Here is a 22,266-nt window from a genome sequence, read left to right as displayed (position 1 = left end):
GCGGGCCCTGGGGCACTGCAGAGGCGCGGCACTGAGCAGGCGCGGAGGCCCGTGGGACGGCGGCGCGGCTTGGCGAGGGGACCGAGCGCGGTGGCGCGAGGGACGGCGGCGACTCGGTGAGGCTGCGGTGGCGCGGCTGCTCGGGCTAGGGCACGGCGGCGGCTTGGGCTAGGTCACGGCGGGTGACAGAGGACGCGGTTAAGTAACCCCCAAGAACGTGATAGAAAAGGAAATGGGGAAAAGAGTCCTTAAGATGCGCGAGATCCACTGACCGGACGCTCCGGTGGTAGCGACCGGACGCTACCACCCAGCGTCCGGTCGATTCCAGAGAGGTCCGAATCCTCTGAAATTGCGACCGGACGCGTCCGGTGGTCCATGACCGGACGCAGGTAGGGTCCGATCAGTACTGCTTGTCCTTCCTTTGATCGACCGGACGCAGAACCCTTCCTGACCGGACGCACAGACGCAGCGTCCGGTCACTCCTTCATCAGTAGTTCACCTCCTGTGAACTGACCGGACGCTGGACAGCAGCGTCCGGTGCAGCGTCCGATGCACCTTTTACAGCAATCCTTCAACATTCCTTCGCGCTACCTATTCCCAATCAAGTCCCAACTCGAATAAGATCCAAATAAACACCAATTGGGACTGATGTGAGTGACCTCTCTCAAACCCTCATATTTTTCAAAATATTTTGCCTTAGGCTATAATTCTTTTTAAGAAAATAGGCAACAAGAGGGCAAATGGAACAAAACGACAAACAAACATTCATGCATATGTAATGCTTGTAAGTAAATCTAGTTGCTTGTCAAGTTTGATCCAAGGTTAAGCTTCTTCACACGCTTTTCGGCGGTTATCTTAACCATGTTAGACAAGCCCTATATGCATCGCTACAAATTAAACATGTTGTATATTACAATGAATGCAAGGGACAACACAAGCTCAATTTTTAGTGAAGTTACTGAAATCAAGTACATTGAGCTCATTCCGCAATCTACAAAATGTAGCTTCATCTAACGGTTTAGTAAAGATATCCGCTAATTGATCTTCGGATCTTACACCCTCTAGTGATATATTATTTTTGGCTACATGATCTCTTAGAAAGTGATGGCGGATATCTATATGCTTGGTGCGAGAATGTTGAACCGGATTATTTGCAAGTTTTACCGCACTTTCATTGTCGCACAAAAGAGGTACTTTCTCTAGAACTACTCCATAGTCTAGTAAAGTTTGTTTCATGTATAATATTTGTGCACAACAAGCACCCGCGGCAATGTATTCCGCTTCGGCGGTAGACAAAGCCACACTATTTTGTTTCTTGGAGGACCAAGACACAAGTGATCTACCAAGCAAATGGCACCCTCCGGATGTGCTCTTTCTATCAACTTTGCATCCGGCGTAGTCCGAATCGGAGTAGCCAATTAATTCAAATAAAGCTCCTTTGGGATACCAAAGGCCAATGCTTGGTGTGTGCTTAAGATACCTAAGGATTCTTTTTACGGCAATTAAATGTGTTTCCTTAGGACTAGCTTGAAATCTAGCACACATACACACACTAAACATGATGTCGGGCCTAGATGCGGTTAAATATAACAAGCTACCAATCATAGAATGGTAGAGAGTTTGATCAACCGAGTTACCTCCCTCATCTAGGTCGAGATGTCCATTGGTAGGCATTGGGGTCTTGATTGGCTTACATTCATCCATCTTGAATCTCTTGAGAAGATCTTTTGTGTATTTCTCTTGAGAGATGAATATGCCTTCTTTCATTTGCTTGACTTGAAAACCAAGAAAGAATGTAAGCTCACCAATCATTGACATCTCGAACTCCTTAGACATCAATTCACCAAATTCTTTGCATGAGTCTTCATTTGATGATCCAAAGATGATATCATCAACATATACTTGACAAATGAAGATATGCCCATCAAGCTTCTTGGTGAATAGTGTGGTGTTGACCTTCCCAATGGTGAAGCCCTTCTCAATAAGGAAGTCCCGAAGGCGCTCATACCAAGCTCTTGGGGCTTGCTTAAGCCCATATAGTGCCTTGGACAACCTATAAACATGATTAGGATATCTAGGGTCTTCAAACCTGGGAGGTTGATCAACATAGACTAGTTCATTAATAAAGCCATTTAAGAATGCACTTTTCACATCCATTTGATATAGTTTCATTTCATGATGTGATGCATATGCAAGAAGGATATGGATGGCTTCTAATCTTGCAACCGGTGCAAAGGTTTCTCCAAAATCTAAACCTTCAACTTGAGAGAACCCCTTTGCCACTAGTCTTGCCTTGTTCCTCACAACAACACCTTGATTATCTTGCTTGTTGCGGAATACCCACTTTGTTCCAATGACTCTTGCATCTTTTGGTCGCTCTTCAAGATTCCAAACTTCATTGCGAGTGAAGTTGTTCAACTCTTCATGCATGGCATTGATCCAATCCGGATCTTTAAGAGCATCTTCTACCTTGGTAGGCTCATAGCAAGAGACAAAAGAGTGATGAGCAATAAATGAAGTAAGCTTTTGAGATCGAGTCATCACCCCCTTTGTTGGACTCCCTATGATGAGATCTTGTGGATGATCTTGTAGGAGAGGTGTATTTCTTCTATTGACCACTTGAGGAGGAGGTTGTGGAGCATCAACATCTTGTGCTTGTACCACCATTTGCTCATGGGAGATATGAGTATCTTCATTTTCTACTCTCCCAACTTTTTCACCATCTTGTGGTACATTTGATGAAGAAGGTTGGTTAATGACTTATACATCATCTTCATCATCTTTTGGCTTGATGTCTCCCACCGGAATATTCTTCATAGCCTCCCTCAATGGTTCATCACCTACATCATCAAGATTCTCATGTGCTCCTTGGGAGCCGTTAGATTCATCAAATTCCACATCATATGTTTCTTCAACCAAGCCGGTGGTATGATTAAATACTCTATATGCTTTGGACTTCAATGAGTAACCAACAAGAAAGCCTATATCACAACGCCTTTGAAACTTCCCTAGGTGTTGCCGCTTCTTGTAGATGTAGCACTTGCAACCAAACACCCTAAAGAAGGAGACGTCCGGCTTCTTCCCATTGAGCAACTCATATGGAGTCTTGACAAGGAACTTTTGAAGAAATAGGCGGTTGGATGCATAACATGCGGTGTTGATTGCTTCCGCCCATAGAGCTTCGGGGGTATTGTACTCATCTAGCATTGTTCTTGCAAGAGTGATCAAAGTCCGGTTCTTCCTCTCAACTACACCATTTTGTTGAGGAGTATAGGTTGCGGAGACTTCATGTTTGATTCCAACTTCATCACAATAAGCTTCTATATTTGTGTTGTCAAACTCTTTGCCATTGTCACTTCTTATCTTCTTGAGCTTCACTTCAAATTCATTTTGAGCTCTCTTGGCAAACTTCTTGAAACAAGATGCAACTTCGGATTTGTCATGAAGGAAGAACACCCATGTATATCTTGAATAATCATCCACAATCACAAGACAATAGAGATTTCCTCCCAAACTCTTGTATGTTGTTGGTCCAAATAAATCCATGTGTAGGAGTTCTAGCACTCTTGTGGTTGACATGAAAGCTTTGGTTGGATGAGTGTTTGCAACTTGCTTGCCGGCTTGACATGCACTACAAAGCTTGTCCTTCTCAAACTTCACATCCTTCAACCCTCTCACCAAATCATTCTTCATAAGCTTCTTGAGTGAGCTCATCCCAACATGAGCAAGTCTTCTATGCCATAGCCACCCAAGTGTTGTTTTGGTGAATAGGCAAGTCTTCAAGTTTGCATCTTCGAAGGTGAAGTCAACTACATATAAGTTGTTGTATCTAAATCCATTGAATATCACTTGATTGTCATCTACCATGGACACAACCACCTCCTTCTCGGTGAATAAGCATTGAAAGCCAAGATCACACAATTGCCCAACGGATAGCAAGTTGAAGCTCAATGAAGCAACATAGAGTACATTGGAGATGGAATGATCATTTGATATTGCCACTTTGCCCAATCCTTTAACCTTGCCCTTTGAATTATCTCCAAATGTTATTTTCTCTTGTCCATCTACCTCTTCATCTAGTGAGGTGAACATACGAGGATCACCGGTCATATGTTGAGTGCAACCACTATCAATAACCCAATGACTTCCACCGGTCTTGTAGTTCACCTACACACAAGAGATTCAAGCTTTAGGGATCCAATCTTGTTGAGGGCCCTTCACCTTCTCAACAAGTGACTTAGCCACCCAAACTTTCTTAGGCCTACTCTTGTTGGGGGGACCTAAGAACATGACTTTCATCTTTCCACTCGAATCTTTTCTAAGCATGTAGTGAGCATTGAAAGCAAAGGGTCTAGCATGCTTGGGCAAGGGTTGTGGTGGTGGAGTTTGACACTCATGAGCAAAGTGACCTTCTTGTCCACACTCAAAACATCTCTTTGGCTTTGACTTTGGCTTTGATTGTTGGTGTTGAGCTTGAGCCTTCTTCTTCTCTACACTTGCCATATATCCAATGCCACTTCTATCCATCTTCATGACGGTATTCATGAGTAGCTCACTTTGGAGATGCTTGCCTCTAGCAAACTTGCTTAATCCCACCTTGAGATGCTCTTTCTCCATCTTGAGCTTCTTATTCTCTTCCTTGAGAATATCATTGTTCTTCTCCTCCTTGAGTTTCTTGATTTCTTCTTTTAGCTTCTCATTCTCAAGGATCACCTCTTTGTCATGATCAAGAGTTTCTAGCACAATGGTGTTGTGACTTTTCAACTCTTCAAGATCTTTCATGAGCTTCTCATTGTCACTCTTGAGCTTGACAAACTCATCATAGTCATTGCACTCAACCACTTGCTTGCCCTTGCTACTAGATCCATGCTCAATGCTTTCATCAATTAAATCATCACATGAGGTAGCTATATCAATTTTAACAACATGGTTAGTAGCATCATGTGGCTCATTTGGTAAGAATTCTTGTGCAATAATAAGGGTATCATAATTGATCTTTAGAGTTGTATATTCATCTTTTAGCTTATGGTGACTAGTGACAAGCTCATTGTGCACCCACTCAAGTTTATCATTTTTATCTTTAAGCTCTTTCTTAGAAGATTTGAGCTCCTTGAGTTTGGATGATATAGAATCATTTGTTTCTTTGAGCTCATCATTAGCCTTTTCTAATGTATCACACTTAGCTAAGAGTGAATCATTTTTAGCATCAAGTTTTTCATTTATAGCTCTACTCTTTCTAATGATCTTAGTATATTTTCTTAGTATTTTCACAAGATCATCATATGTAGGTGAGTCATCATCATCGCTATCACTATCATCATCACTAGCATGTTCATCATCACTACTATCATCACTCTTAGTTACCTTGCGTTCACCTTTGGCCATAAGGCATAGGTGTGTAGAGGATGATGGCGATGGTGGCGGTGAAGATGCAAGATCAATAGCAATGGCGGCCACCTTTTCATCGTCACTCTCATCATCGGATGATCCACTTGATGAATCAATGTCCGTGAGCCAATCACCGACAATGTAGGCCTTGCCACTCTTCTTCTTCTTGTAGAAGTCCCTCTTTTTGCCATCTCTCTTCTTGTATGGCTTGTTCTTCTTCTTTTCATCTTCATCACTTGAATCATCTTTCTTGCCCTTGTTCTTGAACTTGTCTTTCTTGGGCTTTGTGCATTGATGAGCTAGATGGCCAAGTTCGCCACAATTGTAGCAATCCATCTCGGAGATTAGCTTTCTTCTTGAGCTTGTGAAGAACTTCTTCTTCTTGCCATCAAACTTGATGCCACTCTTATTTAGCCTTTTTAGCATCTTGGTGGTCTTCTTCACCATGAGGGCAAGGCTTTCTTCATCATCTTCATCACTTGAGCTCTCATACTCAAGTTTTGCTTTGAATGCTAAGTCCTTCTCTTTCTTCTTTGTAGAGGATGAGCCATCTTGTGGTGTGATGTGCATGTACATCTCATGAGCATTGATCTTTCCCAAGATTTGTGTCGGTGTAGCGGTGGAAAGATCACCTTGATGTAGCACGGTCACAATGTGCCCATATTTATCAATGGGGAGGACACTCAAGATTTTTCTCACAACATCGGATGGTGACATTTGAGTAAGTCCAAGCCCATTGACTTCCTCTACAAGAACATTTAATCGAGAATACATCTCATTAGCACTTTCTTTGGGAAACATCTCAAAAAAATTTAGCTTTTTAATCACAAGATGATAGCGTTCCTCACGCTCACTCTTGGTTCCCTCATGGAGCGCACAAACGTCCGACCATAGAGCATGGGCGTCTTTGTGGTTCCTTACACGATTGAACACCTCTTTGCAAAGGCCTCTAAAAATGGTGTTGCGAGCCTTTGCATTCTATTTCTCATAATTCACTTCATCGCCTTGAAGTTGTGCGGCATTCCTAGGTGCGGGGAACCCTTGAGAGGCGGCTCTAAGAATTCCAACATCTAGAGCTTCTAAGTATGCCTCCATGCGGATTTTCCAATATGGAAAATCATCTCCCTCAAAGATAGGAGGAGGTCCATCCCCGTGAGACATCTTGCTCTAAGCGATTAAGCTTAAAAACGTGAGCACGAGGCTCTGATACCAATTGAAAGGATCAAGATGCCCAAGAGGGGGGGTGAATTGGGCTAATTCTAAATTCACTTGCAATAATCAAATCCTACGGATAGCCCAATTAACCCCTTGTGCCTAGAAAAGTGTTTATATCAAACTAATGCACAACAACCTCTCAACCTATGTTCCAAACTTACTCTAGCAAGCAATTCTATGGATGTAAAACAAGTATTGAATTGCTCAAAGTAAATACTCAAAGTAAGAGCTCAAAGTAAGTAGAGAGAGAGAAGAATGCGGCGATGTTTTGCCGAGGTATCGGAGAGTCGCCACTCTCCACTAGTCCTCGTTGGAGCACCCGCGCAAGGGTGTAGCTCCCCCTTGATCCGCGCAAGGATCAAGTGCTCTCTACGGGTTGATTCTTCGACACTCCGTCGCGGCGAATCACCCAAAGCCGCTCACAACTTGAGTTGGGTCACCCACAAGCTCCGCCGGGTGAACACCAAACTCCCAATCACCACCAAGCCGTCTAGGTGATGGCGATCACCAAGAGTAACAAGCACGAACTCTCACTTGACCACGCGAAGCCTAATGAGAAGATGGATGCACACTTTGCTACTCTTGATTTGCTAGTGAGGCTACTCTCTTGGATTCTCAAATCACAAACACCTCACTAGGATCTTGCTCTTCTTGGCACTCACAAACGTGTTTCTCAGCTGTTGGAATGAGCAAAGGATACTCCACTCACGAGTGGAGCTTCTATTTATAAGCCAGCCTGAAAAACGAACCGTTATGAGCTTCTGCGGGATGACCGGACGCTCCGGTCGTGATGACCGGACGCTTCGGTCAGTTCAACCCGCGAACTAGCATTCAAGTGATGACCGGACGCTGTCAGGGTCCGGTCAGTACCGACCGGACGCGTCCGGTCGCTCTTGGATGCTTACTGTAAACGACCGGACGCTGGATACTCAGGGTCCGGTCACACTGACCGGACACGTCTGGTCACACTTTTCCAAGTCTGGACCCTTACTGGAGTTGACCGGACGCTGGCCCTCAGCGTCCGGTCACATGACCTCCCAGCGTCCGGTCACACCAGACTTGATTTTCTCGGTCAAATGAACTGACCGGACCCTGCGGCCAGCGTCCGGTCGCACCGGAGCCAGCGTCCGGTCAGTATTTGACCCTCCATTCACTTCCAACTTCCGAACATATGTGAATGAAGTTTGCTCCAAAGGATCTTAGGCATTCATAGGAGCTACCTAGAGCTAGTTTTAACAAGTGTGCACCACACCTAACTCACTAGACTCAACTAGGTCAAGCTACCCGTTCATACCCCCCTTCATAGTACGGCCAAAGGAAAAAACAAAGTCCTAAACTACTCTAAGTGTCTCTCCAACTTCAATCGACACTTAGAACTAGTTATCCTTAACCTTGTCGTCCATCCTTTGAAAACTGAAACGATTTCCATCGTAGGGGCATGACAACTTCGATTGCCCAATCGATCTCCATTACCATGACCTAACTTAATTGCCTCTGCAAAACACACGTTAGTCATAGTAATCTTGTATTGACATTAATCACCGAAATCCAACTAGGGGCCTAGATGCTTTCAGAGCTTACCAACTACGTGGCAGCCCCAGGAGGTTTGTAACCATCTCTTGAAGCTAGTAAACTCACCCCTCTTCTCAAGAGTTAAGTCTCTTGACTTGAGAATGAGGAAGGGTTGGAAAGCTCTAAGCCTTAGTGGCTAACCTCAACAACATAGAGGTAGGCAAGCCTTGGTGGTGAGCTAAACCACAGGATAAATCATTGTCACTTGTGCTTAATTTATATTACTTGCATGACATATTGTGGTTGAGGTGATTTCTAGGTTTTTTTGTCGATCTACTTGTGTGTGATGTTTCTACCACTTCGAGCTCTTGATCTATGATTGTCATACCTACAGTAAGCTAGGAATTTTCTCCAATCTAAGTTTTCATTCACGGATTTTGAACTGTGACTCAAAGTTGTCTACAGCTGCGGCAGTGCCGCCCTCCAGAGCGGTAGTGCCGTAGGGTGAATTTGATAAAAGTTTGAGTGTTTGTCTTGACAGACCTATTCACCCCTCCTCTAGACCAACCAGAGATTCTACAATTATAAATTTCATATCTCTCTTAATTAATTATGATGTATGATTTTTGAGTTATGTAATTCTTGATGGTTGGTTCATGGTGTTTATGTCTATGAATTGATCCTATGGTTTAACTGTGTTTGTGTAGATCATGGATGGCGACTGCAGGGACCTTCCTACGACCCTCAAGTTAGTGGTAATTTGGCCGAGTGGACGACACGTGGTACTATCTTTATGACTAGGGTAAAGTCCTCGCAGCGAGCATGGGTATCAAAGCATGGTTGTAGAATTCCACTACGGTCCTACTATCAAGTCTTGTCTAGTTCGGTCATGGTACTTCAACACTTAAAGGTGAACTCTATGCTTTAGGAATGAGTTATAAGTTATTTTAATCCTTTCCTCCTAGATTATAGGATGGGCATCCAAGAGCCAATTGGGAGTAGGCGGGTGTCGAATTTGTAAACATTAGATGCGGTACCAGTGAGTTGGTTTCTTCCTCCATTCTTCATCCTACGTGGCTCAAGTCTCCTAGATCTCCGATCCATTTCTATCTCTAAAAGCATCTAGGCCCCTAGTTGGGTTTCGGTGATTAATGACTACATAAGATTATTGTGACTGATGTGTGTTTTGTAGAGGCAATAAAAGTTACGTCACGATAATGATGATTGATTGGGCAATTATGGTTTTCATGCCCTTATTGAAGGTATTCAATTTCGGTTTTCAAAGGATTAGAACGAAGATTAAGGGTCGGCTAGTTCTAAGTGTCAATGGTGTTGAGGGACACTTAGATTAGTGATAGGATCTTTGTTTTTCCTTTGGCCATACAATAAAGGGTGGCATGAATGGGTAGCTTGACCTAGTTGAGTCTAGTGAGTGGATGTGGTGCACACTTGTGAAAACTAGTGCTAGGTAGCTCTACGGGAGCCCAAGGCAAGTTTGAGATCAAACCCAACTCAAAGAGTGCATGAAATGGATGAGTTGGTGGAGCTACAGGCGCACCAGACGTGTTCGGTGTGCATCGGACCTATGCACTAGGCGTGCACAACCCTTTCTTTAGTGGAGAAATCAGCTATCGCACCTTGGCATCCGGTGTGCACTGGACAGGGGTTCTAGAGAGCCCTACAATCCAGCTTGGGAGCCAATGCACTCAACGGACGTGTTCGGTGGTGCACCGGACTCCCCACCGAACTAGGGTTCCAAAGAGGTATACAATCGGGAGATTGAGGACTAGTACTCATCAGACATGTCCGGTGAGCACCAGACGTCCCATACTTTTAACAGCTATTAGTTTTCAAACTAGTCGTTATAACTTCACCAGACGTGTCCGGTGTGATAGCTAGGTTGCCACAGACACGTCTGATGCCCCTGTGAAGGCTGAGTGGAGGAGCAACAACTAGTTCCTTGACTTGGGGCTATATATATCCCTCCATCTCGTGCATTAGAGCTCTCTTGGCATTCTAAAGTTCTACATACAGCCTTGGGGTTCCAAGAGAGAGGCTTGAGCTAGTGGAGTGATTTGGATTTGCTAAATCAAGATTAAGGACTTCATTAGTGCTTGAAGAGTAGCAAGTGTGCATCCACTCTTCTCATTAGGCTTGGTTGGGTCAAGTGAGAGTTTATGTTTTTTACTCTTGGTGATCGGCATCACCTAGATGGCTTAGTAGTGTTTGAGAGCTTGGTGATCACCCGGTGGAGCTTGTGGGTGACCCATCTTATGGTGTGAGCGGTTATGGGCGATTCACTACGTCAGAGTGACAAAGAATCAGCCTGTAGTGAGAACTTGATCCTTGCACGGATCTAGGGAGAGCTATACCCTTGCACGGGTACTCCAACAGGGACTAGTGGCTCTTTGATACCTCGAAAAAACATCACTATATTCCTTTCCCTCTCCTTACTTTCAATATTTACATTTGAGCATTGACATTCATGTTTTAACATTTCTAGAATTGTCATGTCAAACTAGATCGAAACTATGGTGCAAAACTTTGTGCAATAGAATAGAAACACTCAATGGTTGAAACGGGCTAAGCGGTATGATTTAATTGTTACAAGAAAATTAGAATTAGCTCAATTCACATTCTCTCTTGGTTATCTCGATTCTTTCAATCTTAACAGTCGTGGTAACAGGGATGTAAGATATCACGCTGAATTGCTGATACAGTCTGCTTTCTAATTGACTTGAGATGGACCACCATCCAACGAGTCCCAAAAAAATCGATTGTACACTACATTACGTGTCCGTCTAAAGCACCGTCTGAAAGCCAAGACAATAAAGCAATGGTGGGTTCCATTGGAAAAATAAACATGATTTACTGATTGATCCACAGTGACTATGGATTTTATTGTTGTGCCAAATAATTAGAAATACAACCAACAACATTATCTAAGAAATCACAATAAAATAAATGAACTAGGCTACATTATTTGATTAAGAAGTTTTCATCTTCTTAAAACGGTGAAATTGATTGTGATAGTATTTCTGACATCAACGAGTCTGGAGTGACTTCACGTGTGCGTTCAAGCTTCAGGTCTGTGCATATGCTAAATTAATCACCGTGAGCTCTATTGATTTCTCTTCCTTGGATTTATCTTCCATGTATTGCCAACGCCAAGTTGTTCAATCGATCCATCCTTCTAGATTTTCTCTTCACGATTGGTCATATCTTATCCTAATATCAAACTACAAAGAGTTTCTTCGCTTGTTCTTTTTTTCTTTTATATTTTTCTTAAAAAAAAGTTTAATCGTCTTTTGTCCTCACAACCGTCTGATGGGCGGATTCAAATTCTTTTTTATGCCCCTACAAGTTAGATTAGCGTGTCCATGTAGGTGTAGAGTCTTATTTCAAAACAAATTGGAATACGAAGAGTTTCCATAGTTCTTAACTCTCTCCCACACCGGTACGAGTTAAGTGTTTAGACATGGTGTAGATTCTAACCCCAAAATGAATTGGAACACATAAAAAGATTATTGATAAATATATGTAGACCTCCCGTACTCATACCACACATATCACGCTTCCAGACACAATACAGAGTTCGATTCCTAGATGAATTCATACGCGTGAGTCATGACGTGATCGTGAAATAAATCTCCAAGCCGTTATTTTCTCCCATTGTACCGTTATTTTCTCCCGTTGTAGTGTACGAGTATGTTTGCTAGTTAGGTTAAACGAGCATAATTTACTTGATCCTGAGGGCTGCCAACGCAACCTCCGTCGCTGAATAGCTGAAGGTTATTTACACTAAACACATAGGAGTATATTTTTTGGGGAACAAACTTATAGGAGTATTATATAGTGTACTGTATATATCAAAGCACTTTTCCCGTGTACGTATGGATATGCGGCCAACGTCCGGCAAACGCGGTTCAGCGCTAGGGCCGTGCCCGTGCCATGGAAATGCAACGGCATGTCGGCGCAGTGCCGTGGGTGGGCGCGTGGGACGCGAGTTACTGATGAAACCTCGAAGATGTACCGGTGGCTGCCGACTGCCGGGCCGTCGACTCCGAGTCTCCGACCGATGCTGCTGTCTCGTCTCGTCCTGACTCCTGCTGCGTCGTTCTTACCCCATCTCCATAGCACCACCACTGACCTGTGATTACATGCAAATGCATGCAGTGTAAAAGGTGCGAAATAAAATTGCAGATTGAAGGTCTCGCAGGTACATACAGGAAGCTAAACAAGTCGATTGCTCAAGCACACAGAAAACTGCTGAGGAATGCTCTTCTATGTTTTCTCACAGAAATCCAGCATAGCCTGCTCATCACCATAGACCATACCGTTCTGCACATTTCAAGTTTCAAGATCAAACTCAATATTATTTCAACTCTTCGCAACATCTCTAACTGAATTATGAAACAACAGTCAAAGCTATCATCAGCATCGTCCATTAATTCACACATGGGAACGTTTCCAGCCAGTGCATATGTTAACACACACACCGATAAAGTTACATCGGACAGAGTCAGCAGCACTCTAGCATTTCTCGACTTCTTGTCCCGCCTCAAGCAGCTGATCATGCACGCACAGCAGCGGGAACTGACCTACTCATCACACTAATGTCTAAGCTGCAGGAAACGTCCCCAGAATACACAGAAGAATGATAAGTCAAACAAGTTTTGTCCTACAATTGGCTTGGCTCTTCTCTCGCAGTGTACATCTCAATATCTCAATATGCACCAGTAATGAGGAGCTGACGCCATAAATACCGCATCTCCTTTGCCAGGGATGCTTCTGCCACAGCATTTTATCTCTTGCGCCTCTTTGATTCAATCTGCAGATGATGAAGAGACAGAACAGAAAGCATATTTTGATTTTTAATCTCTTTAAAAGTTTAAAGTCACATGTAACCGTTGAAACAATGCATCCTAATGTACCAAGAAATGCATAGGGAAAATGCTAATCAAAGTTAATTAAAAGGGTAAAATTTAGACCACGCACTACGGCAGACATGGTTAGGCCACTGGTTTCGCCATGTGATCGACTGATCATAGCTTATGTTTACCAGAACTTCACTGATTAGCTGTAGTTTTCAATATGACTACAATGGCAAGGCTTCATATATCTCTATGGTATGTTTTATGTTGCCCATAAGGTGCTTCCAACCAAAACAATACTGACTGCACACCAAAGAAAGCATGTTTCAGATATCTGAAGAGAAGATTGCCAATCAAGGTTTAAGACTTGCTTTGCCAATCATAGATGAGAAAGCGTAAACAATCTTGAGAACATAAAAATCCAATTAGCTAAAAAATTAATATTCGTCCCCAAAATAAATCAACTTCTAGAGTTGTGTAACATTCGTCCCCAAAATGAATCAACTTCTAGAGTTGGTCTAAGTCAATTTTTCTTCAGTTTGACCGAAATTATAGAAGAGAACAACATTTATGACACCAAATTGGTATCATTAGATACACCATGAAACATAGGGTGTGTTTGGATGCCTGGGCAAACCTAGCCTGGGTACCCGCATCAAGCCTGGGCTAACCTGGCCTGTCTACTGCAATGCAAATGGGACCTGTTTGGTTGGCTGCATTGGTCTAGGCTGGCTGCACTTGTATTTTGTTTGGTTGCCTGCTCTACTGCCGGATTGCACAATGCTAGCTCACCACCTGGGTGCTGCGTGTTTGGTTACCTAGGTTAGGATTCTTTTGGCCTCGCCACCACCTGCAGTGGTGACCTTACCGCCGGCGCTCAGTTCTTTTTAAATATGGATTGCCTTCTTAGTTGAACGATACAAATGGCATTACCACAAGTCAATGCTAACGACACAAACGACATTACCACAATTCAATTCACATTCTACCAGTCCTAATTGATGAATATGGTCCCTTTGCATCATTTGAACTAACTACCTACTTAGCTTCTGTTTGCTAAGAACTACTTAGCAAACAGAAGCCACATCTGGACTGCAACCACTACAACCAGCAATATGATGATGAGATCTTTGCTGCAATTAACAGTGGGAGGCTTTTCTGGAGCTTTGCAAGTTTCTGCTATAGCTGCTTTGATCTCTGTGGCCAGATCTTGGTGACGTTTGTACAGCAACCAAGTTCGGTTTGCTTCCTCCCAAGTTTTGTATCTCTGGTACAGGTTGCTTGCAAAGCCATTCACTTGTGCATGGCAATCCATCCAGTTATCATACACACCAGGATTTCTCCCCTTGAAAACAACATAAAAGCACCACTAGGGTTAATCGACGAAAAAAGTCTACATCGCAATCATCAAAGAAGCAGCAGCAACACATCAGAAATTCTAGCAACCATGAGGAGGAGACGGGGATTGAGGTCCGCAATATGGGTCACCAACACCATACAGCACATACCAGTGATGAGAAGAGGTCTCGCCTTGGTCGCAAGGGCTGGCTCTCCGATCTGGACTCCGAACCGTGAGAAGAGAGGAAGAGCTGCGGCGGCAGGGAGGGTGAGAATGGGAGGTAACCCTAGCACCTGGACGACGGGGGAGTGTTTTGTTCGTTGGCCAAGCGAGGCCACTCGGGCCCACGCCAAAAGCTGCACCGGAGGTTAGCACAAGCCAGGCTTGCTGGAAACGGTGGGAGGGAGCATTCCAGGAAGCCAGGCCAAGGGCATTCTTTTGCATTAGCCGGCCCAGGCTTACACCCCTATGCAGGCATCCAAACACATGATTTTTGCATTGGGGAACCCTGGCTAGGGCCTTATGCAGGCATCCAAACACACCCATACTTTCATAGTGTACTTATTGAGTGTCATAGATGTTGGTACTCTTCTCTATAAAGTTAGCTAAACTTAAAATAGTTTGACTTGGGACAGCTCTAGGAGTTGATTTATTTTGAGACAGAGGGAGTAACTTGAACTAGTCACCTTTGAAATATGCCAAAAACAACATACAGAATGAAGATTAATACAGATGTTGCACTAAATAATTATGAGATAGTATTGATCAGTGCAAGATGAAAGAAAAATCAACAAAATAAATCAACTTGGCATCAAAGAGCTAATTGCAGCAAACATAGACAATAAGCAAGAATGAGCATTTGAAATCGACAGCTCAACACTAAGCACTGATCATGATTAATTTGGGAATGCAGGCAAAACTACCAGTTCTGAAAACATGTTACGTGAAAATCAGATCTTATTAGGATTTAGCCTAAAAATCATCTCAAAATAGAAATAAGAAACTATATGCACACAGAAGATTAATAAACAATTTATGCAGTCATGTGATAAAGAGAAAACCACACTACCTTAGAATCAGAGTTTGGTGAAACTGGGTATGAATTTGAGGGTCGCTTTGCACCATTTTCTTTAGCACAATCCGAGCACATGTAATGATCTATCTTTTTGGCTTGCTCAATGGTCATTCCCATACAAGACGGATGGAACCTACAAGAGTTAAAAGTTGGATACTTAATTAAAAAATGGTAATAAAGAAGAGCAATAACAGCATACAAATATCAGAAACATGTTAACAAGTTAAATAAACATTTCCCATAGAATATAGGAAAAAAACAGGATTATATGTACAAGTCATATCCATGGCACCAGGATCAAGAGGAAATAGTGGTTAGTAACAATAAAATGATATTGGATACAAACAATAATAAATACCCATATGTATAAATGAAAAAAGAGTCTCAACTCTCAAGGAACCATTGCAGCAGAAAGCCAACAAAAAAGACAAACATCATAACTATACCATCATGCAACCCTTTGATCATTATGTAGAATACATGGCATACATTTATCATGCGACAAAATCCAGAGATAGCATACTCCATGATGTCTAAATGTTCTCATAAGCAATCATATTCATGTACATCAAACATCTTAAAAGCTTCTTTGTATATAGAAAAAAAAAGGAAATGTCAGATCATGCAAATCCTAAAAACACTGCATGGCACCTTCTGTTCTAAACTCTAATCCAATTCTATTTTAGTTCCGTAGTATTCCAGGGAGAATCGCATGTACCACAATCAGGTTCATATAACTAAGATAGCTGCTTGTCAAGCAAGAAAAACCAATGCGCAACAGGTATAATAAAACAGAACAAAACAGACAAATGCTATGAAATTTTGCAGAAAACCAGTCCTTTCCTTGATCATATGTGTTTAAACAGTTCTTGAAACTATATATATCTACAAAAGACTATGTAAGCAATACTAGTCAATAGTGAATAGCATATATCTTACATAAGGACCAAGCAAACACAGGAGCATAAGGCTCTAAGAAACCTCATGCAATGTTTTAAAGGCGGTAAGGCGAGGCGAGGCAAATGATCCCCTTCCGGACGCCTAGGCGAATAAGGCGCTTGCCTAGGCGACGCCATATAAACATATTAATATATAATGCCAATAAAGAATCAGTGCTCACACTTGCTCACAGCAATCGAATATGAAATTCTACCATGTATCCACATAATGCTTCTCTTCCTTGGTTTTTGTACTGGACACAATTGTAGGCTGATAAGACCCTGAAAGTCTCTCATCTACTATCTCTTCTGGTGTTTTTCGAAGCATCTCAACTACAGATTTGTTTGCCTTTCCCTCTGGTTTAGTCTTGTTGCTAACAGCCATGAATTGTAAGGATGCTTGCCTCTTTTTTGCTGCTGTCCCTGAACTAGGATGTACCGCAGCAGCAGCCTCATTTGCAGGAGCCTCATTTGCTGCCACCACCACCACCTCATCATCTAGAACCAATGGTCTTTTCCTCTTGTTTGCATCCAAGTAAGCTGCCATCTCCCTCCTAATTTCAGTGCTCACACTTGGACATAGTTTTGCATCCTGGGTCCGCAGAAGAAGCAGGTCGTCCCGGTCCTCCTGGTCTGTGCGGACGGACGCACGGGTCCACACAGAGGAAGCGGAAGACGCAAGCGGACGCGTGCTGGAGGACGCGCGGCTCCAAGCGGACGTGCGCGACGCGCGGCTCTAAGCGGACGCGAGCGGGACCTGCCCGCGAGTGGGGAAGAAACACCAGCAGGGTCTGCCTCTCCCTCTCTCTTCCCAATCCCCTCCCTCTCTCGCAATCCCTCTCTATTCCCGCGCGATTTCCTCTGTACGCGCGCGCTGGAAACGAAGCAAGGCGGGAGAAGTCCCGCACAGGAGCTATTTCCCGCCCTGGGTCCCTTCCCTTTCCCGCGTGCGGCTGCTCACGAGTATGTCGACCGCCTCAGGCTGGTTGGCGTCGCCCCCGACGCCTAATGCAAAAGGCGGGCGCCTTAGACGCCAAGGCGGACGCCATACGGTACCTAGCTAGGCGACCCCCGACGCCCAGACATTTCCGTCGCCTGGACGCCTAGCCGTCGCCTAGGCGACGCCTTAAAAACATTGACCTCATGTTCATCAATCAATGTTTAGTCTTAATGGTGACCATATTCCAGATGATTTATACTTTGCCCCGCAGTCAAAAGGAAACTAAATAATCACGAGATGAACTAGTTAGTTCATTCTGCACGACAAAGTAGACATAGGGCCAGAGAGCAGAAAGATATAACATCTTGAAGAAAGGCAGTTCATATAACCACCACATAAGCACCATTTCAAGACATGCATTGTTGAGGGGAAAATTTGGAGCTATTTCACAGTGATTTTACCACATAAACTCCTTTCAAAACATGCATTATTATTGGGAGAAAAATGTGGAGTTTTTCACAGGATTTTACCAGTCCTTGCATCCTTCGCACTGCACCATGAGGTCATCCGGGTTGTACGGCATCTCACACTTGCAATACCTTCACATACAAACGATGTCATAAGACAAGCAATCCCACATTACATCACAAGCAACGAGACAGTACGAACCGATGAGCACCACATGACAAAAGGTTAAAGAAAAGGAAGAGCTCGGTACACTGCGACACGGTCGGGGGTGAATGCACCGGTGGCGGCCTTGTAGTCAAATCGGCAGTAGAAGTCCTCCGGGCCGACGTTGTCGAGCTTGGTGTAGCTCTTGAAGGAGTGAACGATGCACTTGCCCTCAATGGTGTGCGCGCTCTGCGTGTCGAAGTGGTCGGAGAGGAAGAGCTCCTTGGCGCCGTGGAAAGGGCGGCGGCCGCCCTTGGCCTCCTCGGGGCGGTAGTACCAGCGCACCCGCACCCGGACGCCGCCGCGGCCGTCCGACTCCATCCGCTCCACCCGCGCCACGTACGGCGGCTTGTCCGTGGTCGCCGGCCGCATCAGCACGCAGTCCCCCACTTCACGGTTCACGCACAGCAGCCGGACCCGTCAGGGCTCAAATCTTAGACACCAGCAAGCGACGTCGTGGATCAAGAGCACGGCCGGGCAAGGGCTTACCTCGGACCACCTTGTTGGTGCCCTTGATGGTGTAGGCGTCGACGTCCCGCTTCCCTTGCTTCGTCTTGGCCATGGCGGAGGGGCTGGATTGCGAGCAAACCCTAGCAGCGCGAGGGTGCAGCAAAAGCTGGGGGAATGGCGCGGCTGTCCGTTCCGACGGAGCAGGACATTGAGGGAGCGGGCTAGGGGTAATTTTGGTAGTTTCTGCAGCGATTAAGAGTGACGGGGCGTTTGAATCCAAGGGGCGAACGGCTGCTCTCTGCCGTCCGATGGAGGGCTGCTTCTTTGGTCTGCGGGTTTGGACGGCGGATTTGATGGGTCCGCTTTGCCGTTGACCCCACAGAGGGCTAGAATGTTTGGTGCTTGTGTGTGTGGGCTGTGAGAGTGAACCCATGAAGATATTTTTTTTAACCTCTTGGTCGTTATCTTCAAGAATTTGATTGATGGGTATTGGTGCTTGTGTGTCATGAGGCTGTGGCATCCTTTTTCTGCGCCGAAATGTCGGTGGATGAGATAAAAAAATGTCGGTGGATATCAATTTGGTTGACTTTTGTGGACGAATAGAGGGCCTACTGACCTGATAGCATGTTTTTAACGAGGAATTGGAAAAAAGTTAGGACAGATTTTTTACACCTCGTTATCTTTATGTACATAGTATGTTTTTTTTATGCCATGTACATACTGGCCCGTTCGCTTGGCTGAATTTGGCTGAAAAAACAAGCCAAAACACTGTTCCGGCTAAATTATTGTGAAAGAAAAACACTGTTCTGGCTGAAAAAAAAAAGCCAAACAAGCTGACTTTTAAGGTCAGCCGAACGGGGCCAGTAGGTTGCTTATATGGAGTAAACGTTTTATATTAAGGGTGGAGAGAGTAGATAAAATTAAGGGAAGAATTGTCTGTTGAACATCTAGAGTGATGGTCCTTTGTTGGTGGACATCTACTTTGGAGCATTTTGCCAAATGACACTTTGATTCGTTGAAATTAGGCCACAGGACATCGCGGACCGGTTACAGCCAGTTGAGGAGAGAAAAAACTTCATTTTGGACATCCGGTGCCCCTAACCACTCTTGGGTCCGCCCCTAACCTGGTCTGGTTGGACCCATAAGAACTGGCCACGACCCGGCCGTTACGGTTAGGTCGCACGTCGTCCCTAATCCCATACTCCATTCCTCGCTGCCCACTCGACTCCAATGCTCGTTGCGCCGCCGTCCACCCCAGTGCCTGTCGCCGCTGACACCTCCAGCCTCGGTTGTCATCCGCCGCCATGTGGGGCTGAGGATCTGGAGCACCCCCACGACCCGAAGATGAAGTCCCCCAGCAAGAAGAACGCGCAGTGCCCTGGTTCTCCGCCTAGGGTTCCTCAATTGAAATGGATTCCAAAAGGGTGGGCTTTTTTGAACACGTACTCTTTAGATTTGTATGCATGTGGATGCGTTAGAAAGGTTGCGGTTTGAAATCATTTAGTTTAGTTCTTTTCCTTTGTTTTGATTTAGGATGGATCCCATGGCGATTAGAGTACATGCCTATGTAGAGCAAAGATCAGACGGGCTCGATGATTATCATGTAACTACTAACTACATGCTAGTGTGGTGGATAAGGATCTCTTCAATTGGATCGGTTTTCATGAGTTGCTTTGTCAGGAGATAGTTCATGGTCAGGATCAAGAACTGCAGGTTACTTTCTTTAACAAAACTAAGGATGAGAAAGTGTGCATAGATTCTGATTCTGCTCTGTTACATGCATTTGATGAGTATTGGGACTGTAGGAAGCTGCCACTAACTATACAGGTTGTTAACATTGGTCCTCGTTTGTTACAGTCTCAGTTTTTCAGTGCCAATGCCTCTGTTGATAGTCAGTCTCTTATTAGCACACAGCAGAGTCATGTCAATTGTCTACCACTAGCTATGATTTTGCCTGATGATATTTCAGTGCCTAATCCAGTAGATGATCATAATGCTGAAGCTGTTCATATTCCAGTGCCTAATCCAATAGATGATCATAATGCTAAAGTTGTTCATATTCCAAAATGTGTAAGTAATTCTGATGTTGCTGTTGATACTGAGGTTGATAATCCTGATGTGGCTGCTAATTCTGATGTGGCTGCTAATCTTGATGGAGATGGTAATCCTGAGGTTGATGGTAATCCTGAAGGTGATGATAATAATGAGGATGATACTAATGCTGATGATGACTAGGGAGAGTCTGATGAAATTGAGTATGTAGGACTAGATGATGAGAAAGAGAAGTATGTGGCAGAACCACCTAATCTAATGCCTTCCAGGAGTACTCGTCTTTCATTAGACACTAAGTACCTAAGGAGGACATCAAATTACACAGTCTCGTCGGGCACACCCCAGGGGAGAACCTGAAAATCTATATTTTTCCATCAGGATCACAAATGAGAGAATAAAGCTTACAACATTTTAGCCATTTCTTATATCACTTTACATGTAACATCAGAATATAACATTTATTATTTATAATAGCGGAATATGAGCATGTTATCAGAGTTATGAACAATTTAATTTAACAACGGAATATAAACATGTGATCAGAATTACAACGGAAATAAATATCTATTCATGACATAATGAAGCATCGATATATAAACTATGAAAACAGATTATAAAATTTTTATTTATAAAAACATTTAATAAGAGTTATAAATAGAGACTATGATCACAGCGTAAAGGAAATCCTCTCTGAGCCCACCAGGAGGAATCCACACACAAAAGTCGGCTCTAGCATCCACCTATTGCATAAAACCTTGAGTACTCAATTGTACTCAGCAAGACTTATCCGACATGAGAAAAAAAAAGACTCCAAGGATATGCAAGGCTTTCTGGCTTGTGGGTTTATTACATCTACAGAAAGCATTACTAAGTATGCGTCCTTATATTCAATTTTTATTAGCAGTCGTATTAGTTCATTAACTAACCATTCTATGTAAGCACATGTGCTACTTTCAAGCAGGTGGTAAGCAATCAGAATCATTTTACCATCTTTCATCTTCCAGTTCTTACTACGTTGCTAGGCTGTAGACAAGTCATACCGGAATGCCGACGATTCGTGAATCAATGCCTCCAGTTGGGTACCCCGAAAACACACGCCCTGCTTGTATCCTAGGCATAAGTAGGACCAACCCACTACCCTATTGTCACAGGGTCTAGATCCCCATCCAAACTGGGACTCCAAGCCCCCGTCCTTGAGTCCTGGACTCAGTGCGGTGCAAGGACCTCCACCCAAAAACCACCCTGACAGTCGATCCGGAAAGAGCCAGAACCCATGACAAGAAAGTAACAAGTCTTTCATGCACCTATACCCAAGTATGTGCTCAGAATAATAAGTCTGTGACCTACCTAGAATCCAATGCAATAGCTGATCCTTAACCGACACAGACAGAGAAAACAATGTAACCAAGCTATGTCCCGTTGGCCACAGGATACAACCTCTTACACCCACTAATACCCAAACTATATCCCTGCCCGGTCACTATTTTTCATTTCCACCATTTATATTTTCCAAGTGATAATAATACAGTAATAAATTTCCTATCTCTCGCAAGTGACAGGCAATCACTCGACTTCTACCGGAGTCCTGTAGTATAGCAATCTACATGATCCTGTCATACTAGTAAGACTCATAGGATAAAGATTTATATATGCAAGTGGGTTTCATTCAACTTCTTAAAACTTAATGCACAAATATAATTTAAAGTGCAGAAACGTAGGGGTTATGCACCGGGGCTTGCCCAGATAAGATATAACCAAAAGTTAGCATTTCATCTTCATGACATGATCTCCAAAAGTACCATTTCTCCATC

The 22,266-nt window shown here is 43.8% G+C and overlaps 1 protein-coding gene across 7 annotated transcripts; it reads right to left on the bottom strand.

The window, feature by feature from the left end:
* Positions 1 to 12,500: 12,500 nt before the first annotated feature.
* LOC136541919 (chromatin remodeling protein EBS-like) lies at positions 12,501 to 18,633 on the bottom strand. 7 transcript variants are annotated; one of them, XM_066534097.1, is made up of 6 exons: positions 18,443 to 18,631; positions 18,000 to 18,342; positions 17,812 to 17,880; positions 15,398 to 15,536; positions 14,520 to 14,578; positions 12,501 to 12,946 (listed from the first exon to the last, which is right to left on the bottom strand). In XM_066534097.1, the coding sequence occupies exons 1-6, from the start codon at positions 18,513 to 18,515 to the stop codon at positions 12,781 to 12,783; spliced, it is 849 nt and encodes a 282-aa protein (XP_066390194.1). In that variant the 5' UTR covers positions 18,516 to 18,631; the 3' UTR covers positions 12,501 to 12,780. The 7 variants fall into 7 exon arrangements, 5 of the variants coding, with proteins under 5 accessions (XP_066390194.1, XP_066390195.1, XP_066390197.1 ...); XM_066534098.1 differs by having other exon boundaries at positions 12,785 to 12,946; positions 14,498 to 14,578; positions 18,443 to 18,632; XR_010780535.1 differs by having other exon boundaries at positions 12,859 to 12,946; positions 14,520 to 15,014.
* Between the last annotated feature and the right edge of the window lie 3,633 nt (positions 18,634 to 22,266).

The sequence above is a fragment of the Miscanthus floridulus genome, chromosome 3 (assembly GCF_019320115.1).
Source record: "Miscanthus floridulus cultivar M001 chromosome 3, ASM1932011v1, whole genome shotgun sequence".
Taxonomy (NCBI): domain Eukaryota; kingdom Viridiplantae; phylum Streptophyta; class Magnoliopsida; order Poales; family Poaceae; genus Miscanthus; species Miscanthus floridulus.
Note: the sequence above shows the minus strand (reverse complement) of the source record. Positions and strands in the feature narration are given on the sequence as shown.

What these genes read in the sequence shown, in the direction of transcription:
- LOC136541919 (XM_066534095.1), bottom strand. Translation starts at nt 18,515, where the DNA reads ATGGCCAAGACGAAGCAAGGGAAGCGGGACGTCGACGCCTACACCATC. An exon ending in CACCAACAAGGTGGTCCGAG is followed by an intron (nt 18,343 to 18,442) that starts GTAAGCCCTTGC and finishes TGAACCGTGAAG; the next exon opens with TGGGGGACTGCGTGCTGATG. An exon ending in CACCAAACTCTGATTCTAAG is followed by an intron (nt 14,579 to 15,397) that starts GTAGTGTGGTTT and finishes CTGCCGCCGCAG; the next exon opens with CTCTTCCTCTCTTCTCACGG.